The sequence below is a fragment of the Humulus lupulus genome, chromosome 7 (assembly GCF_963169125.1).
Source record: "Humulus lupulus chromosome 7, drHumLupu1.1, whole genome shotgun sequence".
In the NCBI taxonomy this organism is placed as follows: domain Eukaryota; kingdom Viridiplantae; phylum Streptophyta; class Magnoliopsida; order Rosales; family Cannabaceae; genus Humulus; species Humulus lupulus.
The window spans coordinates 204,350,875-204,375,362 of NC_084799.1; the positions used below are offsets into that span (position 1 = coordinate 204,350,875).

General features: G+C 32.5%; 2 protein-coding genes across 2 annotated transcripts; both read right to left on the reverse strand.

Annotated features, from left to right (window-relative positions):
- Positions 1 to 13,745: 13,745 nt before the first annotated feature.
- LOC133790157 (uncharacterized) lies at positions 13,746 to 14,935 on the reverse strand. The gene is made up of 2 exons (XM_062227695.1): positions 14,023 to 14,935; positions 13,746 to 13,914 (listed from the first exon to the last, which is right to left on the reverse strand). Exons 1-2 carry the CDS (start codon positions 14,831 to 14,833, stop codon positions 13,808 to 13,810), a joined length of 918 nt encoding a protein of 305 aa, XP_062083679.1. The 5' UTR covers positions 14,834 to 14,935; the 3' UTR covers positions 13,746 to 13,807.
- Positions 14,936 to 17,308: 2,373 nt separating this feature from the next.
- Positions 17,309 to 18,436, reverse strand: LOC133789162 (stress-response A/B barrel domain-containing protein At5g22580). Its single transcript, XM_062226916.1, has 2 exons — positions 18,212 to 18,436; positions 17,309 to 17,688 (listed from the first exon to the last, which is right to left on the reverse strand). The coding sequence occupies exons 1-2, from the start codon at positions 18,328 to 18,330 to the stop codon at positions 17,487 to 17,489; spliced, it is 321 nt and encodes a 106-aa protein (XP_062082900.1). The 5' UTR covers positions 18,331 to 18,436; the 3' UTR covers positions 17,309 to 17,486.
- Positions 18,437 to 24,488: the final 6,052 nt, after the last annotated feature.

Genomic DNA, 24,488 nt, shown 5'->3' on the forward strand with positions numbered 1-24,488 from the left:
AATCTTGCAAGAAAGATACACATTCGGACATTGTGGATTGTTTGAGGAGAAACACCAAGCTTTGTGTTATTTTTGCTCATAGTGAAGATATTAAATGGGTAAGTGATTTTCTTTGATTCTTGTTGTTGTTGGTTGCTTTTATGATTCATAATGCTGTTTATATGTTGGATCTATAGTTTGTTGGTATTTTTTGCTGTTTTTTTGGGTGAAAATCGTGTTATGTGAAAATCTGCGTTTTCTTGGGTTCCCTGAGTTTTTTTTCTAAATGCCCGATAGTGTCCGATAGAGACCCGATACAGGCACGATAGTTGTTGAGTTTCAAGGTTAGGGATGAAGGTCCGATGGCAACCCGATGGTTGCTCGATAGTTTGGTTACCCGATGGTTATAAGGGTACGATGGCTACCCGATGGTTGCCCCGATTATTTTTTTAAATCTACACATCCTTTTAAGTACGATAATGGATCGATAGTAGTCCGATATATGCCCGATAGTTATTATTAAGTTACTGCTGACCTAATAGTACGATGGTACTCGATGTTACCCGATACTTGCCCGATATTAGTGTTTTAAGTGATCAAAAAACATAAATAAAACTTTGCCCGATACCGCCCGATATGGCCCGATACTGGTACGATTCCCAAACATTTGAACTAAATTTCGACATTTTGTTGCCATTTACTGATTTTTTTTCTTTGTACATGATAGGGTCAACTTTGTTCGCGTACTTAATGTATAATGGTGTTTGGGAGCGTGAAGGTAGAGATTGGGTTTTTAATGGAGCCGAAAATTTAACGTTCGAGTTGGAGAAGGACATAACTTACTCACAACTTGTTGAACTTCTGTACTCAGAGCTGGAGGTTGACAAAGTGCAGTATGACCTGAAATTAGAAGTGAATTATAAGTACATGAAAGGGTTAATGTATCGGCCTGAACTTATAAGGAATGACAAGGGTGTAAGCTTATATTTGTCAATGCTTTTGAAGAAGCCAGATGAATTTGTTCCCCTTTTTGTGACTTTGGTGGAGAAGAATATCATTGTTGATCGTAATCCTCCACCAAGTACTGTTAAGGATACTCGTAGTGAGGTTGGGACTTATGTTCCAGAAACAAATCCGGAGGTGCTGGTAGCCACTGCTATACCTGAATCAAACCCTTTCATACCAACAGTTGACCATGTAGCACAGATGCCATTTCATGATGATTTTCCTGATTGTCCTGACCCTGAAAATGATTTTGAGGGCAATGACGACCAAGAAACAGAAGTCCGTTCTCAAGCTTTGAGCCTGAGTCCACTGTCGTACCAAATACCGAGGCAAACAACATGTAGAAGTAGACCCCGTAGAGAAGATCGCCAAACACCTGGTACTAGTAGTAGTCGTCCAGACGGAACAAATGATGCTAGAGAATTTAGTGATCCACTCTCTTCTTCGACATATTATAGTAAATTCAAAGCTCAGATGTTTACGAGAGAAGACATTGAGGATAATAGTCACTATATATCTATGGGTGGCACATCGGGCGGGGAGATTCATTTAGGAAAGTTTTTCAGAGACAAGGAACATTTAAAAAAGGTTGCTGGCTTGTTTGCAATGAAGAAGGGATTCGACTTTATAGTTAAGAAGTCTGGTACTGATGTTTGGTATATTACATGCAAGGATCCTGATTGTGGGTGGAGGTTAAGAGGGAAGAAGAAGCAACTTTCTAACATGTTCGAGGTGACAGCATTTGAAAATGTACACACATGTTCCCTCGATGTTCGAAAAAAAGATAACCGTCAAGCATCACCTTTGGTAGTTGCCGAACTGATCAAGGATAAATTCTCAGTTAACGGTTCAGATTATTTAGCCTCCAAAATAAGAGAAGATATGAAGAATTCTTTCGGGATCGAAATGAGTTATGAGAAGGCTTGGAGATGCAGAGAGAAAGCACTCCACATAGTTAGGGGTACGCCTGAAGCTTCATATTCGAAGTTACCTGGGTACTTGCACATGCTGCGGTTGATCAATCCCGATTCCATTACTGATTTCAAGGTAGACGAGGGTCGCTTCAAGTATTGCTTTTTTTCTCTGGGTGCTTGTAGGCGGGGATTCAAGTTTTGTCGACCTGTTATATGTATTGATGGGTCCTTCTTGAAAACTAGGTATGGTGGCCAAATGTTGTGTGTCGTGGCATTGGATTCAGACAGCCACATATTTCCGATTGCTTTCGCAATGGTTGACAGTGAGAACCACGACTCTTGGACCTATTTCATGAGGAAGTTGAAACAAGCGATTGGTGATGTTGAGAACTTAGCATTCGTATCGGATAGGCATCAAAGCATTGTTCATGCTTTGGAACTTGTCTTCCCTGATGCACCCCATGGCGCATGCTACCACCACATTATTATGAACGTGGCTAGCAAGTTCAAGACTGATTGCTTCACGGATCATATTTACAGTTGTGCATACTCGTATAAGAAGACAGATTTTGAAAGAGAATTTGAAAAGATAAAAGCAATGGATGTTCGAGTTGCACTATATCTTGAGGGCATTGGATTTGAAAGATGGGTTCGTGCGTACTTTCCAGGGGACCGTTACAATGTAATGACAAGTAATTGGGCTGAAAGTTTCAACAGCAAAACTAAGGACGCAAGAGCCTTCCCGATCACTGCTTTTGTTGAATTCATCAGGTTTACTATTCAAACATGGTTTGCTACTCGAAAGGAAAACGCTGAAAAGTGTAGCACGACTCTATCACTAGTTATGGAGGGGGACTTGTCATGTCAATTTGAGAAATCTCGGTTCTTAAGCGTCGACAGAGCTGGACCTTATACATTTAATGTCCACCCCGGAGGAACAGTTCAGAGCGGTGGTATAGTTGATTTGGAGGCACGACAATGCAGTTGCGGCCTATTCCAAATCATGAAGATTCCTTGTCCACATGCATGTGCTGCTGCTCAAGAACGAAATATTAGCATGTACGCATTGTGCTCTCAATATTACACAAGAGAGAGTTGGAAGAGCACATATGAGGGGACAATTATGCCAGTTGGTGATGAGGATGATTGGGAATTGCCTGAAGACATTAAGAACATCCAAGTTGGAGTACCGATTGAGAAGAAACCTGTAGGCCGACCGAAGAAGCAAAAGGTCGGACGAATTAGGAAAAATCGATATCCTTCTAATGGAGACAAGGTTGTGATACAACGATGTTGTAGCAAGTGTGGTGGTAAAGGGCACAACAAAGCGTCTTGCAAGTACCGAGGTTAACTTGTTTTGTTTGTATTCTAGTTGACCTATTATGTTTTATTTCTGCTTGAACTAGTAATATTTGTTATGTGCTGGATTTTGCAGGTTTTTTTCTGTTTTTTTCTCCATTATGAAACTCTTAAATATGTAATAATCCAGTGTTGGTTCGATAGTGCACGATGCCGGTACGACAATGCACGATATTGTTTGTTGTAGGATTATTTAAATGTATCTTACAATATGGTACGACGTTGCTCGATGTAGTACGATAGTTAATGTACGACATTAGGGTACGATAATGTACGATATTGGTCCGATAATGGTACGATGGTATGGTTTCAGGACTGTTCGTGAAATTTGTGAGGCAAGTGAGGGTACGATAGAGTACGATAGTGATCGATGATAGTACGATGCAAAGATTAAGCACATTAAAATGTAGTAATTACAAAAAGAGCAATCAAAAAAATTATACAATTCAAAAAAATTAAGACCGTTCAACATAAGTTTTGGTAGAATAAGTCTACACACCACCTTTGCCTAAAAAGTTTCATATTATTGTCAGTTACATTATCAAATGGTAGTTGTAGAAGCTTATGTTCAATATGCTCAATTACGTAACATCCGCAATCGCCACTGCATTAGAAAATAAAAAATAATTTAATAAAGTTTTGTAATTAAGAAATAATAATTAATATGTGATATTTAATAAAGTTCACCTGGATTTTGTTTGCGGTACGAATTCACGTGGAATGAGTTTCCAATCGAAGGGTCTGACCTGACTCTCTGATGCTGTCAACTGAGGCGCGAGTATAACGTCATGGTTCTCAAATAAACCGGACTGTCGCAAGACCGACGGGAAAATGGTACACCAGTCAACCATCAAGCTGATCAAATCGTTTTCGGAAATTGATCCAATACTGGAGTCAAAGATGTTGAGCATCCACCCATTCAGGTCTGCCTCTACAGCTACCCAATGCATTTGGTCTTTCAAGAAGAGGGCAAAATAAATGAACTCCTTGTTCTGCCAACTCGGTAAGAACTGGACTGCATCACCCCTAACCAGGTCCAATATACTGTCATCCCAACTAAATCTAGAGTAGTCAGAACCTGGAAAAGCGTCCCACCGACCCTTCAATGATTCGGGAAAAATTGTAGGCATAACAACACATTTCTGAGGGTACACGTTAGGATAAAATTCTAGACGCCTCCTCATGAGATGGAATGCTGCATCTAAATGCTACATTAAAGGAAAATTAAGTCAGTAACCACAATATCGTACCAAAATAAACAAACAAAAAACTATCAGACATGAATATAGTAACTATCGTACCCCAATCGTACCATTATCGTACCCCAATCGTACATGAATATAGTAACAATAAAACCTTCTATCGTACCAATATCGTGTTAATGTCGTACCATCATCGTACCTTTATGGCAAAAACTAGTATTATACACCATCGTACACACTAGCGTCCCACTATCGTACCATCATCGTACATTATCGTACTACCATCGTACCTAAATTGTCCCACTACAAATTCTAAAATTATGATGGTAATAGTAACTACTTAACAAATTATATCGTACCACTATCGTGTTAATGTCGTACCACCATCGTACCATTGACATATAAACCGTTTATAATTTGACACTTATAATTATCGTACTACATTCGTACCATATCGTACCCATATCGTACCACTATATATAGAAACATTTAAATAAATTTTCAACATTATTTAATTATGAAGTTATAGAAAACTTACAGAGTCAGAAAGCCATGTCCTCGGAGTATGCAGTTTCAGGAACCAAGCAGCATCGTGTGTCCCTGAGAAGCATTCCCTCGGATATTTATTCCCAATGGTGCCAAGCAACCACTTGTGAAAGGTCATAAGTAATTTACCATCAACAACCCTCAATGGATCCACATTCACTGCTGTTTTCGATTTCTTATTCCTTTTCCTCATTGCAGTGTACTCATCGAACCACCTAGGCCTCTTTCTTTCTCTCCTCTTCTCCGGTGCTGGTGGAGCTATGTTTAAGAATTGTACTTCAGAATCTTCAGTATCTCCGATTACAGTAATTTGCATATCCTCTGGTGTGCGAAAAATGTGATCATCTACATCATCAGGTCTGTAATCGTTAGGGAGAATGTCTTCATCTACAGGAGACTGAGGGCCTTCTTCAGTGGACTGAGGGTGTGGATCTGGAACTGGCCTACTAAGATCTTCCATCATTGTCATAAGCTTCTGCAATTGACCCAAGATCTCGGACTGACCTTTAATAAGGGCACTTTGTTGCCCTTCAACCTTTTCCAACCTGGCCAAAATCATAGAGTAGCCTGGTTGCTCAGCTTGGGAGGAGGTGCTGGCATGAGGTGTTGATGGGGGAACCTCAGGTGCCTCAGGTTGAGCTGGTGGAACCTCCTTAAAAATATTTGCTGCTTCTGCTTGCTCAGCTAACTTTTCAGCAAGCTTTTCAGCCTGGCTCTGTAAGGCTTCCTGTGTAGGCTGTCCATCGGGACCCACCTCTAGTTCCTCTAACCCCATGTCCACATACAATGGGGCTTCATTGTCTGTAAGGGTCCTCACATACTGTTCTTCAGCAGGTCGGGCACACAGGTAGGGGTATACTGTCAACTGCCACAAAAAACAATGCATATTTAGATTGGAAAGTAAAACAATATAAAAAATAAGTAATTGTCATCTCTGAAAAATGGTAAACTATCGTACCCCAATCGTACCCATATCATGCAATTATCGTACCCATATCGTACCCATAACATAACAATATCGTACCCGTAAGTGAGAATTGCTTGCTAACTATCGTACCATCATCGTACAACATCGTACCAATATCGTACCACTACCACTACATTAACAAAGAATACATATCGTACCCCCATCGGACCATCATCGTACCAAATCGTACCACTTAGTCAGTTTTCAAACAGTTGACAAAAAACCACAAAATAACCCCATAATCGTACTCAAATCGTACTCTATCGTATTCCTATCGTGCAGTACCCATAAAATTGCATATCTAGAAAAAAATATAGAACATTCAAAAGTAAAGTAAAAGCACACCTTTTTGGCAAACAACTTAATAAGTTGCTCTTTGTGTATCTCTACTTTCTCCTTGCTCTGCCAGTTGATCATTCTTGGTATGCCTTGGCCCAATCTCACAGCATGATCCTGACCCAACTCAATGATGGACTCAAAAGCCCAATACTGCAATGCTGCAGCATACCCATAAATAGAGTACTTGGCCTCCTTTTGAGTCTTTCCTTTCTCAATCTTCTTCTGTAAATGCTTCTTCATTTCAACAAAGTCTTTTTGACAAGTTTGTAACAACTTCTGGTATGATATCTTCCCCCACGGGTACTGGAAAAAGAAGTCAACGTCGTCTACCATCTTCAGCATGTCAGTCCAAACCATCAACTTCTCCTCACGACCTTTCAAAACACCCTCAACTAATAAGCACAAACCCATCTTGTACACATCATCAACTATTTGACAACTCTCAAAAGTTCTGCGCAGTTGCCCTATGCTCACTTGGGAATGACCATTGAAGTACTCAAGAATTAACCGATCTGAAGTGGTCTTCGCTTTAATCTCAGCTTCAGACGGTCCGGCCTCAAAATTTAAACCAGTAACTAAAGCGAACTCCAATTGGCTAAATCTACATCTTTTTTTCCCAATATAAAACTGGACTTCGTCAGTCTTCTCCCCTCTGAATTTGTGCAACAACAATTGATGGACTAAGGCACCAGAAAAATTTAATGGTTCCGCCATGAAGAACTGTTTGAAAGGGGATTCCTTCACCCTATCCAATAAACCACACTGTATAAATTTTGCTTTAATCTTTGGAAAGTACCAACTGCCGCGCCAAGTGATACGTCCCGTAAAATGTTCCTCTACTGGAACTATCAGTTGTGGAGGTCTTAAGTTCTGCATAAAACAAATAAATACCCAATTAAATAGAATAACAAAAAAAAACATCAAATTTTATATTCTGCAATATACTATCGAGCAACTATCGGAATCTATCGCACCATATCGGACACCAATGGAAAACTGGAACTATAACATTATCGTGCACAATCGTACCTCACATCGTACACCATCGTATTATAACATACACAACAATTTGTTCCCACTATCGGGCACACATCGTACCCTATCGTACCTCCATCTTCAACCTCAAGTTATCAGAAAACACAACCTATCGTACCACCATCGAACCACTATCGTACCCATATCGTACACTCATCTTCAACCTGAAGTTATGAGAAACACAAATACTATCGTACCCATATCGACCCACTATCGTACCTTATCGTACCTCTAAAAAAACCCAGAAATTTTTTTCAAAATTTTACGGTTTATCAGATGTCACACAGTCAGATTTAACACAGTCAAATTCAACAATACATACTATAACATTTTTTAATGGAGAAGAGATTAAAAAAAACACATACCCTAGACATTTTTGCGCAATGGGGTGTCGGTTTTTCTTCTCCGGTGAGGGGTTGGAGCTTGGTTTTTCTTCGTCTCCGGTGGGGGTTGGGGCTTGGTTTTTCTTCGTCTCCAGTGGGGGTTGGGGCTTGGTTTTTCTACGTCTCCGGTGGGGGTTTTTCCGACCGTCGGGTGAGGGAGAGAGCAGCGTCGGGTGATGGTGGGTGAGGGAGAGAGAAGCGTCGGGTGTGAGTACTTATGTTGCTCGATGGTTTTGTGGGAGTGAAGAGTTGGGATTTGGGAGGGAACGGGAAATGGGCAGGGGAAAAGCCGAAAGGTACGGTTTTTATTAAGTTTTTTTATCACTATCGTGTACCATCGGGTAAAATCGTGTACCATCGTACTATTGGGCAAGCATCGGGCACTTATCGGGTACCATCGTGTACAATCGTACTAATAGGTCTGCATTAACTTAATAACAACTATCGGGCATGCATCGGACTCGTATCGATCCATTATCGTACTTAAAGGGTTTGTAGAATGAAATAAATATCGGGCAACCATCGGGTAGCCATCGAACCTTAATGACCATCGGGTAACCAAAACATATCGGGCAAGCATCGGGTGGCCATCGGACCTCATCACTAACCTTGAAACCCAACAACTATCGTCCCTGCATCGGGCCTATATCGGACACTATCGGGCATTTAGAAAAAAATTCAAGGAACCCAAAAAAACGCAGATTTTCACAGACCACGATTTTCACCCAAAAAACAGCAAAAAATACCAACAAACTACAGATCCAACATCTAAACAGCAATCTAAATCATAAAAACAACCAACAACAACAAGAATCAAAGAAAATTACTTACCCATGTGTATCTTTTTTGCAAGATTTTAGAGAGGAAAGGTATGGGATTTTGTTATGAGAGGGGTATTTTTGGTATTAAATGAAAGATAAGCATTTGTATCATAGGGTGGTTAACTTTGGTTCAAATTTTAATTATTAAGCTAATGTAAGCATGATTTATCAAATTTCCCTTTAGTAATAAGACACATTGTTATGCATAAATAGTGAAATTTTCCTTTTCAATTACAATATAATATAAATCTAGATCTAAATGGCGTGTGAAATGTTGAGGTCTTATCATTCTTTATTTTGGCTCATCTTTACTCGCTTAACCTTTTCTCGGCTAGAGTAATTTTACAAATAAAAAATAAGGAATTTACTCATTTGGTACTTTGCGTTTTTGTAAACTATCATTTTGGTACTATTTTTTTTCAATAATGTATATATGGTACTCTGTATTTTAAAATCATACATATTTGGTATTTTAGACTCAAATTTGATAAATAAAATTTCATCAATAACCAAACTGCCACAACTTTTGTGCAATTGATTAAATTAGAAATTTTTTATTAATTAAATTTGAATTAAGGGTAACAAATATGTACGATTTCAAAATACAATATAGAAAATGAACATTGTTGTAAACACATGGTACCAAAATGATACTTTATAAAAACACAGGACACTAAATAGTTACCTACCAAAAAAAATACGGATAACACTTTCTAATATTTCTATTACTGCTGGTTATAATTTTCCATTTACTCTATAACTATTGTGTACACAAAAATATATATATATATATTGTTACAAATTTTATAAATACACATTTACAATTGTGCTCCTATGTATTTTTAGTATTATTTTTATAAATCTTTACTATTTTTTGTAAACTTTAAAAAAAAAAACTAGATTTTTGGACCATGCTATTATCCACCATATAAGCCTCTAGATTGGGCTTTGGGCTTTTTCTACCAATTCCATGATACTACCGTGTTAGCAATGTCATTGTCATAATTGTCCTTGTCTTATTATTATGATTATTTGGGACTTGTACTTTGCTCATGTACATCTTGTCTATTATAAATCTATTTTGAAAATATATCATTAGTGGTGTTAACTTTGTTTTGTGGACCATCCACACCATTATTCCTAGAAGAAAAAAAAAAATTTAGTTTCAGTTACAATAAATTTTGTGACTAAAAAAAAAAAAATTTATTAAAGAAAAATTATTTTACTTATCTCATCACTAAAAAGTTTCTGGCTAAAAGTATTAGTCACAAAAATCACAATTTGTTGTTACTAAATGTATTTTTAATCACAACAAACTTTATCACTAAAAATAATAGGTTGTGACTAAAATTACTATAGTGACAACTTGTGAGTAAGTATGACTTTTTAGTCACAAGTAATTTTTTGTTGTTACTAAAAGTGGCATTTAGTCATACAAAATATATATTGTGACTAAAAAATTGTCACTAAAAATTACTTTTATTTGTAGTGTATATTTCTATAATTTGTGTCTCTTGTCAAGTTAATTTGGATACATTACTAATTCTGCTATGTTTAATTAATAAAATGATTGTTGTTTACCGAGTTTTTCGGAAACGAATACGAACGGAATAGTAAAAAGACAAGAGCTATAAAAGTGCAGAAATATAAATAAACAAACAGTGTTTTTACGTGGTTCAGGCGTTAACGAGCCCTAGTCCACGAGTCGATGTTATTATACTTGTAGAGAATAACAGTCAAACAGCTGGTGTATAAGGAACTCACAACCTCACAGTGTTTCTCTCGGGTTCTCTTGGAGAAGATGAAGCTAGAGAGATCTTAGTAGAGTTCTTGCTATCTGATTTGTTGGCTGTCCCCTCCATTGTAAAATGAGGGGGTATTTATAGCTAGGGTTTTCGATTAGGGTTTTTCTCTACTCACATGAGTCTTAATTACACCAGCCATAAATAGGGGATACAATTACCGTAGTCACCTGGCTACCAAGCTCTATGTGGGTATATTTACATGAAAGTATGGGGAATGCACAAAGGCAGCCGTCTTTTCCAAGTTGTCAGCGGAACAGTAGGCGAAATAGTACTTTTAGGCGTGCTGGGATGTGTGCGGCTTTGACCTGTCGGGCGTGTCAGGCGGGATTCTGTGTCAGGCGAATATCATTCCCACCATGCCTCCTCCACGACTCGATCGCCTGGCTTGTTCCGTGCGTGGCACGGAACTGTTTCCGCGAAGACCACTTGAAGAGCTTCTCCTGGAAGGAGCTCCCCCGAAGGATACCCCTTCGGGAGTCCGGGAGAGTCGACGAGCTTCCGTGTCGCGTTTGCTTGAAAGAGTAATCCGGACACTAAACGGAAGAGGCGAAGCCTTTCTGTCCATCCGCGAGCTCGGGTCACCTACCGTGAAAGACATTGATAATTCTGCTTCCCCGAGGATATCCATCTAAACGCTATTCGGAAATCTGGATAATAATTGTACATTTGCTACACATTTATATTATTTTCATAGCTATTATTGTATTTACTAGTGTGCTTTTGTAGTATTTGGTAATGTTTGTTTTTTCACTATCATACTGTCTTATTTTCTTATTTAATCTCTAATACAATGTTATTAATATTATCATAATTAATCATTCTTGTTTCTGTCATGTGATTTTTTTTTCACTCTAGTGTGTTTGTTTTCGATCTATTATATATCATATTGGATCTTACTCCTTTTTAATATTGTATTATTTTTGTTTTATATCAAGTCATATTTTACATAAATATATTTTTTGTGGCTATAAAAATAAATACATATTTTTAAATGTAGTTGTTATAATTAATTTGATAGTTTATATTTATTTTTAGTTAATTGTGAAATCGCCAGTTGTTGATTCATATGTAATAAAAAAATTACGTATGAAATTAAATCTAATAAATATTTCAAATATTAATATTTATATCATCGGAAAAAAATAAGTTTTGTTTTTATTTTTTAATTTATTCTTATTAGTTTTTGCAATTTTAAATTAAAGCTATATAATTATAGGGGAATTCTCCTATAGGTGCTTCACTTTAAGCCTTACCAGTGAGGCTTTTAGTGTTCTCGATCCGTGAACAGTTTTCGGCGGGATTTTTTTATGACCGTGTATATTGTAGCTATTTAGAGCATCCTGCAAATTTTCAGAAAATTCCGAATAGTTTACAGTATCGAAAACTAAGTTCAAACATGTTGTTGCACACATGACTAATTTTTTTTATGCACGTGGAAAATAACATGTTTGAACCTAGTTTTCGGTACTATAAACTATTTAGAATCTTCTGAAAATTTGCAGGATACTCTAAATAACTATAATATACACGGTCATAAAAAAAATCGCGTCGAAAACTGTTCACAGGTCGAGAACAGTGAAAGTCTCACCAATAGGACTTAAAGTGAAGTCTCTCTGTAAGAAATATCCTATAATTATATATTATTTTTTTTCACTAAAAATTACTTTTTATTATTAACCGTGTACTTGGGCATGCTGATCATGACAACCGTTCCAACCTGATACAGAGCCATATCCCCTTATTTATTTATTTTTTTAAATCTTCTTATAAAAATTGTATTAGTTTTTATAAATATAATCCATTTTTTTTCAAAAATTGCACTTTAGCCCCTTACATGTTTAAAATTATAAATAGGCCCTCTGTAGTTTCAAAATCACTGATCTCAATTCTCAATTGTTATAGTGTGACCAACTAATGATCTTAGTAATATTATGAACACTTACAACCTAAACCAAAAATCAGAAACACATAATTTGAAATTAATAAAATACATTATTTTATATCTAACAAACATTACTCTTTAATCCTTATCTATTAAAAAAATTCTTTCTCTAAAATGAAAGTGCTTTTCAGTGATGAATCACAAATTTTACCCCACACAGTAAAAGTACTGCATAATTTGAAGGATATATATAGTACTTATTTCTATTCATAGAAAACTTGATTTGATTTGTTTCTTATTAAGTATATAGAGATTTTTTTCGTAAATATATATATATTTTTTTACTTTGTTATGGTTCTTATTTTTTTCTTAAAAAATACGCATTAATATTTTAAAAAATACGATTTTGAAAGTTTCATAATTACGAAAATATAGTTTTAGGAAAAACAACTTGAAAATAATTTACTGGACCAACTGAACATCAATCCCAAAAAACAAATGTATGACCGTAAAAACGTAATTCTTTTAATGAAAATTAGTATTTTATGTAATTTTTTCAAAAATAAATGGTAATAAATAAAAATTGACCCAAGTGTGGCCCAAAATATTTTTACCACATGGTACCTCTGTTGTGATGATTCAGTACTTTGATTCATATTGTCTGGTTGGCAGGAATGCAAGTGGATTTTAGTGAATTAGATCACTTGAATTTGTAAAAGGTTCTGACAAAATGTGGAGGATGTTGTCACCCCAAAATGTTTCACTTTCTTATTACCTTAGTGCTATTATCAGCAACTACTTTTTTCTGACTACTCCCCAAAATAAAAATATTAAAAAAAAAATAGTAAAAATAGAAGAAGAAATAACAGAGATTTCTCCTCTTCTAATAAAGGGTTTATACATTTTTTGATTTTGTATTTTGTCCCATTACTTGTTTGGACCCTGTATTTTGACAAATTATTTTTTTGACCATATGTTTTGTAAAATGGTTAAAATAAAATCCTAAACCCGATTTTGGTCAATGTTTTCTCAACTAAAATCACAAATAATTTACCAAACTAACAATTTAGAACAAAAATAAAATCATTCTGCTTAAAAACTGTGTTGTTATATTTAATTTTTTTCTTTATCAAAATTAAGTTTAAGGTTCTATTTTAACTATTTTACAAAACATAAGGTCCAAAAAGTAATTTGTCAAAACACATGGTCCAAACAGGTAATGAGACAAAATACATGATCCAAAAAAGTATAAACCCTCCAATAATTGAACATGTCCCCTAATGATTTAAAATTACTTAGACTGTTTAAGATTCTATGTTTGAATTCTGCAGAAATGTATTGTTCTTTCAATGAGGTAATGAGTTTCTTTCTTATAATTTTTTGTTTAAGTTAGCTAATGAATAATAATTTCTTATCATATGTTATGATATATTTTGGTGTCATTTTAAGTGATACAAACATAAAGCTCACAATTTTAATCAAGAATAGCCATATGATATGAGGCAATAAAGAGAAAAAGGGTAAAAGTTTTTTGTACTCTTGAACTCATAAAATTAAGTTCATTACATGATCAAAATTCAACTGAAAGCATAACTACTAGAAAAGAAACCAAAGAGACTAACATAATTTTACCAACATAATCATACAAGGATCCACCCTTTGAAATTACCTTGTCCTCTGCAATAAAAAAAACAAAAAAACCATTGAAAACAACATATCAGTACTAAAAATCAAAAGGGTTCAATCCCAAAACTTAAAATTTATTGTTTAGGTTAGAGAACTTACTACACTCTTTTGGGTGGCACATACACCTCAGTCCAACACCACAATTGCCATTTGGTTTTTCACATTCATTGCAAATATTAGGCAAATGATCAGGCACATCAAAAGAAACCCTAGTCCCCAATTTGACCCCTTCAAATTCATCATAATACAATCTAGTGTAATGTGAGCAATTCAAGTGTCTGGGGTGAAAACCCATGTCAAGATTTTCAAAATCATCAATAAATATGGAACTAGAACATCTCTCCTTCTTAACAACATCTTCTTGTACTCCACATGTTTGTAATAATGATAAACAAGCACTGTTAGCAGTGGTAGTACTAGTAGTAGTAGTACTGTTTGAGCAGTTGAGGAGAAGAAGTGAGTTGGGTTTTGAGGGTTTGGGAAAACCAACTGAGAGTGAAAAATAATAGTGAGGAGAAGAACAAGTGTCAGAAATAGTAAGAAGTTTAGTGGTGTAATTAATGGAGGAGATTGGGAAAAGGCCTACTGAGGTTCTGTAGTACAGCTTCTGAGATTGGCAGAGAAGCATGTGATTGAATGGGGATGAAAGATTTGAAGTTTGAATAGAAAAAAATGGCTCTTGAATTGGGATTTTACCACAGGTTCTAATTGTCAGAGAATCTTTAGAGGCATAAGATGTTAAGAAAAAACTTGTTAGAATTATGAGAAGGAAAAGATGATGTTGTTGAAGATGATGATGATGATGATGGTGGTGGTGGTGGAGTTTCTTGAATGGTTTCATTTTGGTTCTTTCTTCTTGGCTGGTTTTGGGGTTTGAAACAGTGAAGAATATTGAATAATATAAGATCATTACAACAAATTAATTATACATACACAAGAGAATATTACTTTATTTACCTTTTTCTTATGTTCACTTTGAAAAAAATGCCTGTAAAAAGAACAAGAAAGATTCCACTGTTGAAATTCTCAATTTTCAATTTCTCTTTTGAGCAATTTGGCATGTTCAATGGACCTAAAACTTTATTTTTCAGATTCTTTTTTTATACAGCTATTTTAAAAAAAAAAAAAACAAACAAATCTTGGTCTGTGAGGTTTAGTAATATTCATCAGAAAGTTTTAATGTATTATTATTATTATTTGCTTTTTATTTTTCAAATTTAAAATTTTGAGGCTTTTTGGTTTGGTGATTTGAGAGAATTGAGATTGTGGCAGGCAAGAATTTTAAGATGGGACCTCCTCAATTATGGGTAAGTAGTTGTTGTTGAATAGCAAAGATAAGGTGTGTGTGGCAAATAAAGTCAAAAATTGTGGTCATTGTCCATGCTTTTCAATGTCCCTATGTGTACTACCATGTTTTACATAAAGCATTATTAGTTTTCAATCAATATAATCAAAATAAATCTTTCTCAAATTCTGTCTACAAATTCTTTTTTACTAACAATATATAAACTAGTATTATTAAAAATTCTATAAATATATATATATGGGAAAATACTATTTTGGTTCTTGTATTTTTTTCGAATACACGATCAGCTTTTGTATCTTATTAAATGACAATTCAGATCATGTGTTTTACAAAATGAATCAAAATAGTAACCTAGACACAATTATGGTTAAAATATTTTCAATAATAAGATGAATTATCGGGTCGTTAGTGATGCGATTGGTTCAGAGAAGCGAAGAAAGTGGTCAATGAGCTGAAAGTAAAATATTATATTTGAATTTTTTTTGACAAAAAATAGATATAAGGTACTATTTTTATCCATTTCGTAAAACACATGGTTTGAATTGTCATTTAACAAAACATATGGGTCGATCGCGTATTTAGAAAAAACACAGGGATCAAACTGGTATTTTCTATATATATTTTATATTTTGACTTTATTTAAAATTAATATTATTAGTTAGACACAATTTAAACATTTTTTATTTGGCAATATCTATTCAATTCACACTAAGTTATACTTGTAGCCATGAATGCATCCACCGTATAATCATTCTATTGATTCTTTCGGGAGAATTAGATGGTTTTTGTAAACATGTTTTTTATTTGGTAGGTAACATTGATGAAGTTATTGCGAATGCTATGAACTTAGAAATGGATAACAAATTGAAGAAATGACTTTAAATCTTTGTGTACTGACCTCAAATCGAATTGTTTGGAATTCAGAAGTCAACTAATTTCCTTTTAGCAAAATATTTTTTATTCTACATTATTTTGTAAAATAATTTCTTACAAAATAGCATTCTCAATACATTTGGCAATATTATTTTACAAAAAATTGTTCGAAAAAGTTATTTTGCAAAATAATATTTGACAAAGGTCTATTTTCATCATTTTTTTTATTAACTAGCTTGTGAAAAATTATAATTAATATTTGGATTTTTTTTAAAAAAAAAATCCATTCTTAAAAATTCAAAACTTTTGAATTTGTACCATACCACCTTCCATCATTATGCATGGGACTATCCACCAAATATCATTATTCTTGCTTATCGTTTAAAATATTATTCTTGATGGGGTACTATGACATATGATAGTTAATGTTATGTTTTGTACGAAGGAAAAACATCATATTTGAGAAATTTGTAAATAAATCAAATTTGAGGGAAAAGAATTGAGCCCCATCTTATTTTATTTTCAAATTGAGAGAAAAGAGAGAAGAATGAAAAAAAATCACTATTATGGAAAATTATTATCTTGCCTTTAATTTTAAACAATTAAAATATATATTTTTTAATTTGAGTAAATTTTAATTTTCTTAGGGATATTTGTGGCAAAAGTACCTAACTGATTGTCTTTGTAGCACTTAAATAATTAAGTTATTTTTTGGCGATGAAAGTACATTCCGTCTATGTTTTAGTGCAGTTTAATGCAGATGTTTGTTTCGTTGTTAAATCTGCCAGCATGACGTGAAATCTACTTATAACTTAGGTACTTTCGCCACAAATATCTCTTAAATTAAGTATTTTCGCTACAAATTTCTCTTTAATTGGGTATTTTCGCCACAAATATCCATTTAATTGGGGTACTTTCACTTATAAGGCGCAATCAAACTTATCGTGAGAATTAATGTTTGTATTGAACTGCACCAAAACATAGACAGAATGCACTTTCGCCGATAACTTTGATACTTAAGTGCTAGAAACATAATAAATTAAGTACTTTCACATCAAACAATATAACATAAAAGTAATTTTTTTTCCTATCAATAGTAATATTATAATCTAATATACTCTCATTCTCTCTCACCACACATGATTTTCATTGATGAATTCACAAGGGGCTATAAATAGATTACTAATCAAGTTTTGGGAGTTTCAATAATCAAACTTAATGATCTACATAATCAAGCATGATTTTTACAAGAAAAAAAAACACACTCATAATAAATAACATTCATAAAAACACAAACAAAGCCATTAAACACATAGGGATTTAAGGCTATTTCTTGAACAACAATTTTTTTTTAATAATTATAAATTAATAGGTAAATTGAAATTCAAGCTGGTGTAGTCTTGACAAGAAGAGTAGGAAAATCAAGCACCACAATCTTGTCTATAGCAACTGAAAAAGTTGATGAGAATTCCACATGTTTGGGGTGGCCTTGAAATGCTGTGAAATCTTCTTTCTTCTCAAATGTCATTAAGAATGCATGAGTGAATCCTTGTCTTAGCATCTCTATGCTTTCCACATCTTTTCCCCTGACACAAATTTATATATATAAATTCTAACAATATATATATATACATACTCAAAATGACTTATTTTTTAAAGTTATTTTGTACTCTAGCCTAGTTTTAATAACTCTTTGCAAAATGACATCTCATAATTTAAAGAGCTAGTCGAAAAAATTAAATAGCTGGTCGAAAAATTTAGACAACTGGTCAAATTTTAGACCGAGGTCATTTTGCAAAAAATTATCAAAAGTAGACCACAGTGCAAAACTACTTAAAAATAATATTATTTTCACCAATTTATCATATATATATATACATATATACACATTCCCCTTGTTCTAATAAAATATTCAAAGTAGATCATGGAATAAATTTTTTTGATCAACTATACTTAGACATCCGTTAGGGTTGATTAAGTGCTTGTTTTGTAGTAGTGATCTCAACATAGAATATTCAAAATAGAGTAGAAGCTAGCTTTTGATAATCCAATATATATATATATATATATATAAGAGAAACTATAAGATTATTAATCTATGTATGTTACCATTCGAAGGACTTGACAGACTCAACCTGAGAGACCAAAGTCTCCATTCCTTTGACAACTTCATCCACAGCTACATCTTCCTTGAACTTGACTATCACCAAGTGTTTAAACTCACCCATATTGACCTAGCTTAGCTTTGATTTTAGTGGTATAATGAAAGAGATCAGCTCACAACTCCCAACATTTATAGTAGATCGAAGTGGTCACTCTCTAGTCAGTCGATTCCTTGATTGAACACATTAATGGCAGTAGTTAGTAGTGTTGTATTGTGTTGTGTGTCAACTTCCACAGTAGTGCCTACCTGTCTTGGCGTACTATTCTAGTCATGGCCCCATATCATCACCACTCACTCACTCGTGTTGCTTCGGCCATCAATCACCAAAAAGTGGTCGGTTTCTTCTTTCAAAGACAGTATCTACGACTCAATATTTTGGAAAAGCTGTTATGGGTCTCACCTGTATGATTTTCATCACCACACCCCACCACTTAGCTAGCTAGCTAGCTAATCCATTTTCCAACACCATCCCATTTTTTTATTATTTTTTATTATCAATACACACAGCGATGTGTCATTGTTTTTTTAAAGTAGTGAGTTCCAATTTTAATAAATACGAATGATTAGGCTAAACTACCACATCAGTGTGTCCAATGTTTTGGTGTATATTTTGGGTGCACGTATCATTACTCTTTTGTAAACATGGCAACTGGGTAGGAAAATACTGGTTTTTGAAATACCATCTTTGTTATTGTTCATTTTCCACCACTTTCTTCTGAAAACAAAAACTGTTCATTTTTTTGCAAAATTGTTGGTTGTTCGTGATCGGTTAGTGATACTCTATATTTATTATTAAACTAAATTGTATGTGTTTCGATATTGAATTGCACCACTGATGTCCCTTAGCATTTCTCTATGTTAAATGATACATAAACGGTACGAGTTTAGTGAGGGATGAGCAATATTATTATCGTTTCATTTATTTTGGAGAAAATTGTATCATTGATTAAGGGCGGATTACTATGGTACAATATCATTCCTTTGAGACTAGATCCATCAAAGTGGTGTAAAAGATACAATGATCATGTAACAAGTTTTGTAATAACAAAATTAAGTAGTGATTGGAAAAAAAAAAAGAGAACTTATATTAAGATTGTAAATCAAAATTTAATGTTTGTTCAATCATAAATGATGAAAATAATCGTGAATGAACAAAATCTACATGTAAGTTTTTAAGCATATACCCTTTTTAGATAAATTGATAAAAAAATAATAATAATATCTAGAGAACTTTTTCTTAACTAATTATGAAGGTGATAAAAAATTAGGTTAACTTTTTTAAATGTATAGTTAATTGTTCATTATCAATTATAGGTACCCAACACATTGGTTGGAAATTAAAGTTGTGTGTGAGTGATAAATACCATCACTATTGCTTTCAATGATGTGATACTTGTAATTGTAAATAACTCTTGCATATACACTTTAAACACAACCATATTTAATCCATGATAAATAGTTGTCAAATAATATTGGATTCCTCTACATCGAATATTTTGCATAACAAGAGTACAAAAAAAAAAACCCTAATAAATTTATACCCTAAATTGTACAATTGGAGTTTTCTAGTGCACTTCTTCCCTACCAAAAAAAAAACCCTAATAAATTTATACCCTAAATTGTACAATTGGAGTTTTCTAGTGCACTTCTTCCCTACCAAAAAAAAAAATACCCTAATAAATTTATACCCTAAATTGTACAATTGAATTTTGATAGTGCTAAGTTCTTGTCCATTGGTCAAGCAATACTCAACTATGACTTATCTAGCTACTACTAGTCAAATGAAACTTTTGGTTTTTAATAATTTTATGTTAGTAGTTCAAACTTCAAAATCACCAATTGTCCCTCCACCAATGTCAATTCTTTTTAATTAACATAGCAAAGTCTACCACTACTAGCTAGTCAAAATATAAATTTCTATCCAATAATATTAATGCTATAATGTTTAAGGTTAATTTTGAATAATTTATTAAAATTTTAAAATACACTAGTCTACCTATATAGCTTTTGCACATGAAAGGGGTCCCTACAAAGACCAAACCAAACTATCTTTTGCTTGGTGTCCAATTTTCTCTTTGACATTTTTTTTTGAGTCATCCTAGGGTTGGCACATCAGATCTGCCCAACACTATTATTATCATCCTAAACAAAAATATTATTTATTTTTTATCAATCAATATATACAATTAATTAATGTATTATAGTACAATTTTATTTTATGGCCTTTATTCCATGTCCTTACCCATGTGATAGTACTTAAGTATAGTATAAAATTTATTCCATAAAATATATATACATACTTATGCTCATATATATTGAAGGAATCTTTTAACCTAGCTAGGGCCTTCATTGAAAAAGATAGTGTGCAAAATTATACATACTTTGGAGCCTTTGTAGAGAGATATAAATTATTTCTAGCTTTATATATATAAATAGATTTAAAAAAAATATTGACATAATATTTTTATTATTTTTATTCCTTTACAATACCACCCATGGCCCATGGTGTATCATTGATTGCACGTGCATATGGTTTATTATAAGGTGAAAATAAATAAAATAAAATAAAATAAAAATTATTTGTTTATATATAGATTTGAAGCAATTTGATGTTTGTTTTAAAAGTTTGTATAATGCATGTTCTAGATCAGAGATGCGTGCATGGTAATTATGAACCAAAAAGAGGTAAGGGAAAGTGACCAATAAAGATGTGATAGCAAATATTGGCTTGTTCAAGTGTTTCACCACACACTTGGGTTTAATTATAGTTTGGTCTAAAAATATATTGAAAAAATAATGTAGAATAGTTAAAGAGTAATTACATAATTAAACTATATTTTAATCTTTGAAAGGACAATCTCATTCGTATGCATATGTTTACATGCACAAAGTAATTATTGAAGAGTTGTCTCATTTTTACACCGTGGTTGCTGCCCTGGATCATGTCTGGCAGCGACCTCACAGTTAGAGAGCAGTGGCACGACCAGGAATGTTAGTAGTCGCGGCCTGGGCCCATGTCTTAACATGTAATTTTGGATGTCTCAATATATTTGGTTTTTATATTAGAAAATCAGTTTTGACGGAATTTGCTGATGTGGCAGGTTCTTTTATTAGAGCTACATTTACTCATTTTGTTCAGAGGGTTCTAGATCAAATCAACAAGTGCATTTTGTAATAGAGAGAGGTTTCTTGGGGAACTAATCTCTAAGGTTTGTAACTTTCTTCTGATTATTCTTGATACACAATTAAGATTTGAGAGTGGGTTTTTAGATCTCTATAAAATATATTGGTGATTGTATTCTTTTCTATTTATCATTATAGATTTCGTCTAGGGCTTTGCCCTGTCTTGGATGTAGGCTTAGAGTAACTTTACATAGGCAATTTTAATCTATTGAGAAGCTAATATATATAGAATAATATTAAGAGGAATAGCAAGTATAATAAAATCTAATTATATAAAAATATAAATTAGTGGACCTAGTATTTAAATATATTTCACCATAATTACATATATCTACTTTTTTTTCTCATCATTTAAACATTTATAATGTTATGTCATTTTTCAATTTTTGTTTACCAATATATAAAAATATATATTGTAGTTAATTAGTATAATTATTTAATTTAGGTGTAATAAGTAAAATCTTATATCCCAACATTAATTATATATATATATCAATACAACATAAAGTGACATTTAATGACATGATTGAAGACAAAATGTTGTTATTAATAGCATTAGGTTTCAATTAATTAATCTCTAATTAAAAATTTATAACAAACATTAATTATTAAGAAGAATGTCAAAGATGTATGTGGTGATGAAACTTCAAAGTGACTCGACACTATTATATATAATGAGACATTTAAATGACTACAAATATTTATCTAATCAGTGTTTGTTTGTCGACTAATTATTGAAGGCTCATCCAGCTAATAAAAACATTATTACTCAATTAACTTATTATTTATGTCATGCCTTATGTCTGCAATCATGGTAAATAAATTAATATTCTAAAAATTACATCTCATCTACTCCAAAAATATATATAGTACAATTGTTAATAATGGTCACTAGGCAAAATGACTTATTTTTTAAAATTATTTTGCATAATAGCATCCGACACTCGAGATAGGTGGTCGAAAAATTAAGACAGTTAGTCGAAATTTTTAAATAGCTGGTCGAAATTTTAGACAAATGTCATTTCACAAAAAAATATCAAAACTATGTCAAAATAGAAAATGACTCCAAAAATAAGTCATTTTCACCTATTACTCTAGGAAATAATGAATAATAATAATTGAAATATGTTAAATTAAATTCACACATTATTCATTGGTAATATTTTTTGTTTGTTACTCAATTTTTTTAAATGTATTATGTTCATGCGGTTAAAAAAACCAGCAAAGGAGTAAATTTTATGTGTGTAGGTATTTTGTATCTTTCCACCAATATTTATTTATTTATTTTTCAAATTTAGAGATATTGGATTTTTTTTTAAAGGACACTAGTTGGAACTAGAAGTGTTAATTGAGTTTAGTTGGCTTTAAAATATTTAGTTTCGATCTATTTTGTGTTTTGTATCGTATCAATCCAGACACAATTATTTATTATTTTATTCTATCAATCTAGAAATATATACAAATCATTAACACATTAATGGCAATAAAATTAAAAGTATTAGAAAGAAAAAAATTATATGGTAAGAAAATTAAAGAAAAAAATGTAGGTAGGTGGGTGGAACGCTATTTTTCTTCTTTTTAAGTCGTAATCAAATTAAAATTGGATCATTATTTTCTTGGAAAAATTGCACTTAACAATGTAAATTTAAAAAAAAAATTAAAAATACGGAATTTTACAAAAATTATATAAACAAAGATAATAGTTTGTTACAGTTTTGTAATCATCTGTTACAATTTTCTATTTAATCTGTAAATGTTGTTTACAAAATTGTAATATATAGTTACAAACTTATAAATTTTAATTACAAATTTGTAAATTTGGTTACAAAAAAACTATATTGCTACAAATTTATACTTTATTTAAGAAAAAAAACTCTATATTTACGATTATGTCACTCTATATTTTTGTAATTTTTTACCGATTCTATGTTTTCAATATTTTTTTTAAAAACTTTAGGTATTTTTGTGAATTTTCTTATGTTTTTTTTTTTTTGAAGGAAAACTCATTATCTTCACTCAAAGAAAAAGAGTATTACTTATTTTTCCTTGATTATAGAATAAAATAATATGTTTAAAATTGTATACTAGATTATATCTGAACTATATATCATTATTTTCTATCTTTTTCCTTATTACATATCAAACAAAACATAAGAAAAAAATATTATATATTTTCTGTCACTTATTATAATTTGACTTCTTCACTCCTTGAACAAGCATTCTAAATATAGAAAAGAAAAGATTGCAATCTTAGAAGTCATCAGTCAAAGATTTTTTTTCTTTCTTTAACATGACTTTTTCACTTTCATTTTCACATTTTGAAATAGTAAATAATGAGAATATCATCAATAATTTAGTGAGAATTGTACATTTTATATATCCATAGTTTTTACTCTATAGTTCTTACCCTACTTCTTATAACTATAAAATGAGAAGTATGGTCCTCTTCTTCCCAATTATATATGAAAAAAAACAAAGAATTTTGAGAGTGAGCCCTACCATAGAAGAACATAGAAGAAGAGTAGTTGTTGTAAAATGATGAGTCATAGAGTTAGGGATATGAGGCCTAAAATGAGTCCAATTAATTAATGTGTCCAATGTTTTGCCTCAATTTTAGGGTTGTCAGGTTAGTACTGTTGAGCAAAATGAGAGTCACACACGCAAGAGAGAAAATGATGTAATGAAAACAAAAGTAAAATTGTTTGGTAAGAGGGAAGATAGGAAGTAGAGGTGAGATATAGACATTAGGAGAGCAAAATTTATTTGTTTTGTAAGGGTAGCTCCACCTGCAATGCACACTGCAAAACAGTAAATATAGTGCTAAAATAGTACAAAATTAAATTCAACCCAACTTTATTTATCCTACTGTTATGCTGTCAAACTACAAAAGTACTGTAACAACAGCAAAAACAAAAAATAGTAGTACTATTTTACTTCTTATATTAGTATTTAATAATAAATAGATATGTATATTATTTTATATATAAGATATAATAATAAAGAATATAATTTTTTGTGTAATTTTTTATTTTGTGGTTG

Bases quoted from the DNA above. Each gene is read 5' to 3' on its own strand.
- LOC133789162 (XM_062226916.1), bottom strand. From the start codon at position 18,330: ATGGGTGAGTTTAAACACTTGGTGATAGTCAAGTTCAAGGAAGATGTA. The intron at 17,689-18,211 runs GTAACATACATA...AATTTGTGTCAG, and splicing joins TCTGTCAAGTCCTTCGAATG to GGGAAAAGATGTGGAAAGCA.
- LOC133790157 (XM_062227695.1), bottom strand. From the start codon at position 14,833: ATGATCTTATATTATTCAATATTCTTCACTGTTTCAAACCCCAAAACC. The intron at 13,915-14,022 runs GTAAGTTCTCTA...TTTTTATTGCAG, and splicing joins GTGCCACCCAAAAGAGTGTA to AGGACAAGGTAATTTCAAAG.